General features: G+C 43.5%; 1 protein-coding gene across 1 annotated transcript; it reads left to right on the top strand.

Moving 5' to 3' along the window:
• The first annotated feature begins 2,008 nt into the window (after positions 1–2,008).
• LOC110114377 lies at positions 2,009–3,141 on the top strand. The gene is made up of 2 exons (XM_020847238.1): positions 2,009–2,122; positions 2,629–3,141. The coding sequence occupies exons 1-2, from the start codon at positions 2,009–2,011 to the stop codon at positions 3,139–3,141; spliced, it is 627 nt and encodes a 208-aa protein (XP_020702897.1).
• Positions 3,142–5,620: the final 2,479 nt, after the last annotated feature.

Raw genomic sequence — 5,620 nt, 5'->3', positions numbered from 1 at the left:
TATGTAGAATTCTTACGAAGAAATCAAGACATCTTTACTTGGAGTCTGGCAGACATGCCCAGAATCAGCCCTGAAGTAATTGTACACTCTCTCAATGCAAACCCAACATGTAAACCGGTTATTCAGAAAAAGCAAAGTTTTGCACCGGAGCGCCAAGAAGCTATTGAGAAAGAAGTCGACAAGCTCTTAGAGGCTGGATTCATGTGAGAAGTGCACTATCCCACATGGTTGGCAAATGTGGTGATGATAAAAAAGACTAATGGAGCTTGAAGGATGTGTGTTGATTACACAGACCTCAATAAGGCATGTCCGAAAGACTGCTTTCCACTCCCTCGAATCGACTAACTTGTTGAAGCCACGTCCGGACATCAAATGCTGAGCTTCATGGATGCTTACTCAGGCTACAATCAAATAAGAATGAATCCTGTAGATGAGGAGGCAACTGCTTTTCAAACAAACAGAGGACTGTACTGCTACCAGGTTATGCCCTTCGGATTGAAGAATGCAGGAGCCACATATCAGCGCCTCATGAATAAGGTGTTTAAAGACCTTATAGGGTATACGATGGAGGTCTATGTAGATGATATGCTGGTGAAAAGTCTTGAAAAATCTCAGCATATTTCTGATTTAGAGCAATGTTTCTGTCTCCTTCGATTTTACAACATGCGCCTCAACCCCTCCAAATATGCGTTTGGAGTAGCCTCGGGAAAATTTTTGGGTTTTATGGTTACCAACAAAGGAATTGAGGCCAATCCTGAGAAGATTAAGGCTCTAAGGGATATGGTGCCTCCCAGAAACATCAAAGATGTACAAACATTAAATGGAAGAATTGCAGCACTCTCTCACTTCTTAGCTCGCTCTGGAGATAGATATCTTCCCTTCTTCAAAATCCTTAGAGGTGCTCGTAGCTCAGGATTTCAATGGACTGATGAATACCAGGAGACCTTTGAGCAACTAAGAACATATCTAGCCTCACCTCCGTTACTCTCAAAACCAGTTCCGGGAGAAAGATTATATTTGTACTTGGCTATTTCCACCCAGGCAATCAGTTCAGTCTTGGTCCGGGAAGAGAATGCTATACAACGACCTATATATTATGTCAGTAAGATCTTATCTGAAATAGAAGGACGTTATCCCTCAGCAGATAAGACAGCTTTGGCGTTAGTATACTCAGCCAGAAAACTTCGCCCTTATTTTCAAGCCCATACAATTGGAGTCTATACAAATTTGCCACTAAAAAATATTCTGCAAAAGCCAGAAGCCTCTGGCAGACTCATCAAGTGGTCTGTAGAACTAGGAGAGTTCGACATTCACTATCTGCCTAGGCCTGATATCAAATCACAAACACTTGCAGATTTTGTGGTTGAATGCACCATCTCAATGTCTAACGATCAAACAAGTGCTTCTCCTTCTCCCCCGGGCTGGACGTTGTATGTTGATGGAGCCTCTAGAATTTCTGGCGCCGGGGCAGGAGTTCTGCTAATCTCTCCACAACAAGTTACTCTCGAATATGGACTCTGATTTAAATTCCCTGCAACAAACAATGTGGTAGAATACGAAGCTCTTATTGCCGGTCTGAGGCTGGCAATCAACTGTGAAGTGCAAAACCTGATAATCTACACTGATTCACAATTAATTGCCTCACAGGTGGAGGGCGAGTTTGACATCCACAACCCTCAACTGACCCTATATTATGATGAAGTAAAATTTCTCTTAGCTAATATAAACAAATATGAGATCATCCATATTCTACGAGAGCAAAACGCACGAGCAGACGCCCTCTCCAAACTAGCTACCTCCACAACCGGTGACACTTTCAAAAGAAAGTATATTGAAGAAATTCACTTCCCGAGTATTCCAGGCCCATGGATAATACAATCAATCGATGAGTCAAGGGAGATATCCTTGATCGATCCCATTCTAACTTTCTTACAAGAAGGTGTTCTTCCTGAAGACCCGATGATAGCAGCACGACTTCGGAGGCAGGCAGCTAACTTTACTATTGTCAATGGAGAATTATACAAACGAGCCTTCTCAGGACCCTATCTCAAGTGCCTTCCTCCTTCAGAATCAAATTATGCACTCCGATAAGTACATTCAGGCATTTGTGGAGAACACCTGGGTGGAAGAGCATTAGCCCAAAAAATCCTGAGACAAGGATTTTACTGGCCAACGATGAAGAAGGACGCACTAGAGCTCGTGCGAAAATATAATAGTTGCCAGCTACATGCCAACCTCACCCACCTGCCTGCCATAGAGATCTCAACATTACAGAGTCCCTGGCCTTTCTCCCAATGGGGGATTGACATATTAGGACATTTTCCTATAGCCACGGGATAGCGGAAGTTCATCATCTTGGCTTTGGACTATTTTACAAAGTGGGTAAAAGCAGAACCTCTGGCAAAGATCACTGAGGCAAATGCCAAATAATTCCTATGGAAGAACATAATATGTCGCTTTGGCATTCCAGCGAAAGTTATCACCGATAACGGAACACATTTCATCGGAAGGGTCTTCACCACATTTTGTAAAGATCTCCATATTCAACTAGTGCACACGGCTGTGGCTCATCCTCAGACTAATGGACAAACGAAGGTCACTAATTGAATCATTCTGAGAGGATTGAAGACACGGCTAGATAAGGCTGGGGGGCAATGGGCTGAAGAGCTCCCAAATGTCCTTTGGGCCTATCGTACTACGGTAAGGACTCCAACAGGAGAAACGCCATATAACCTCTGCTTTGGCACGGAGGCTGTCATTCCCGTCGACATTGGAGTCCCAAGTCATAGAGTTCAAACTTTTGACTTCAACACCAACGACGAAAAGCTCAGATACAATCTAGACCTCCTTCCAGAAGCAAGAGAAGAAGCAATGCTTAAGGTTGCTGCCTACCACCAGAGAGTTGCTCGACACTATAATAGAAGAATAAAACCACGGTGTATATCGATTGGGGATCTTGTTCTACGCAGCATTGAGGCAGCAGGAAAAGGCCTTGAACGCAATAAACTCTCCCCCCTTTGGGAGGGTCCATACTTGGTGGCAGCTATGGTAAAGCCTGGTACTTTCAAATTAAAGGATGCTGAAGGAAAGATGCTCCCTCAGACCTGGAATGTTGACAATCTCCGCAAATACTATCAGTAGAGCACAATAGTGCTACTTGTTTTATGTATTATGTCTTCAGTATTGTGTGTTTTTTTATCTTCAGTAGTGAACGTCATTTGACTCTTGTTTGTTTGTAATGTTTGTAACTTTTTCAGCCCTAAGTTATCTTATGGAAGTATTTCTTTATTTGATATAGTAAAAGTATATTCCTTCGTTGAGTTGATTTACTATATTTTCTTCAAATAAAATCATGTTGATATATTCACACAAGCTATGAATTTCAATCCTGAAACCCTTGATTTGAGAAGTACGCAATATTTATTGCATCTCAATCACAAAATAATCGGCCTTAGAGAGGTCCGATCTGACCTCTTCCACACAGGTTAACGTCATCGAGCAGAGCTCTGGCAAACAACCTCGGATAGGTTCTACATCCTTGGTGGATTCTCCCGATCTCTTCACAGAGGTTAATGTCATCGAGCAGAGCTCTGGCAAACAACCTCGGATAGGTCCTACATCCTTGGTGGATTCTCCCGACCTCTTCCACACAGGTTAACGTCATCCAGCAGAGCTCTGACAAACAACCTCGGATAGGTCCTACATCCTTGGTGGATTCTCCCTACCTATTCCACACAGGTTAACGTCATCGAGCAGAGCTCTGGCAAACAACTTCAGATAGGTTTTACATCCTTGGTGAATTCTCCCGACCTCTTCCACACAGGTTAACATCATCGAGCAGATCTCTGACAAACAACCTCGGATAGGTCCTACATCCTTGGTGGATTCTCCCGACCTCTTCCTCACAGGTTAACATCATCGAGCAGAGCTCTGCCAAAATAACCTCGGATAGGTCTTACATTCTCGGTGAATTCTCTCAATCTCTTTCACAAATATTAACGTCATCAAGCAAGGATCTGACAAAACAACCTCGGATAAATCTTATATCCTTAAAAATTCTTCTTCATCCACACAAGTTGGAGCGCATTTATTAAAAGCCTCAGACAGGTCGAGTACCTTAAAAGAGCCTGAAGATTCAAGGCTGGTCAGAACGGCTTCCTTTTCAGCAATAAGAGTCTGAGACATCTTATTCTAAGCTTCAAGCACTGCTATCTTCTATGCAGAGGATTTCTGATCTTTCGAGAGCTGGGCAATCGTTGATTGTGCCTCCACTAGGTCGATCTGAAGCTGATCTGTCTAATGATTTTGGAGAGAAGCAGAATGCACCATATTTACCAACTCAGTCCTGCACCCTCACAATTCTTCCTCCAACACATTCACCTCTTTGGCCTTCAGATCATACTTTCGCTTGAATTCTCCATGAAGGTACTTGACCCTCACAAATTCATCATTCCAATGGTTCAAAGCTTCAGTAAGTTCGACCTCAAGCTCCGTACGTCGCGACAACTGAAAGAAGAAAGAAAAATATATTAGAAATCATCCTAAAAAAAAAGTATGAGAAGAAGATCACGTACCAAATCACCAGCTTTGCGACGCCCAATGCACTGATAACTCAAAACATTCTCAAGAATATGAATTATGGAAGGAGAAGAGACTGGTGCAGCCTTGCTCGTCGCAACCCCCTCCAACTTTTTCTTCTTCGAAGCCTGGGGATCTTCACCTCTCGTTTGTCTTTTAGTTGCCGCCTTTGGAATTACAGCAGGTCGTTTGGGAATCTTGGAAGTCGGTTTTAGCATCTTTGCATCTGATCTACCAGCTTGGACTGACATCCCGACCTTAAACAGAAACTCTTCTTCTCTGTACTTATTCATATAATGAAACTCATATAAAAGATGCTCGACGTCAGGGACCTTGAGAAACCTCTTTATATCTTCCTCTCCAACATGCAAAGGGACAGGCATGTCCCTCAACTTACCCTGCTTCTCTCTTAGGCCCCAGTCATTTTTCATAAAGAAAAATGCATTGGCCCAACTCTTTGCCGGATCCCGAGTCCTCATATCTAACCATTTGGATCTGAAAGTAATACGCCCCTATGCGTCGCTAGTAAATCTGCCTATCCGGGAGAGACGCTCAGGTGTCAAAATGGCCCCAAGATCCCTGAAAAGTGCAATCAACCCGATCCTCACGGACATGCCCCTGTATGTAAATTGGGATATAGACACCCCACAATGCATTAAAATCTCGATCAACTCAGCAGGAAGTGGAAAGCGCAGCCCTGATCGCAAATGAGTCTCACAGATTGTCAAATATCCAGGAGGTGGGGTGCCAGCCCGATCGGATCTCTTAGGAGCCACTGAAACCACATCATTAAGAAAGTAAAACTTCTTATGAAGAATAATCAAATAATCACTTGTAACGGTGGATGCCAGATCATCTTCCCTCGCTCCTTTGCCAAGCCTCCGCCTGCCATCAGGTGGGACGATAGGATTTCCCCTGACCGCAGAATCTCTAGAAGGAAAGTGATCGTCCGACATTACTCTAGAATAAGGAAGGGCCCTGCTATTGGACAATGAAAACCAATTATCCAAGGGGCAGGGGAAGGCCTTTACTGAGAGTAGAG

The sequence above is a fragment of the Dendrobium catenatum genome, unplaced genomic scaffold (genome assembly GCF_001605985.2).
Source record: "Dendrobium catenatum unplaced genomic scaffold, ASM160598v2 fragScaff_scaffold_967, whole genome shotgun sequence".
NCBI classification, from domain to species: domain Eukaryota; kingdom Viridiplantae; phylum Streptophyta; class Magnoliopsida; order Asparagales; family Orchidaceae; genus Dendrobium; species Dendrobium catenatum.
This window is presented reverse-complemented; position numbering and strand designations above follow the sequence as displayed.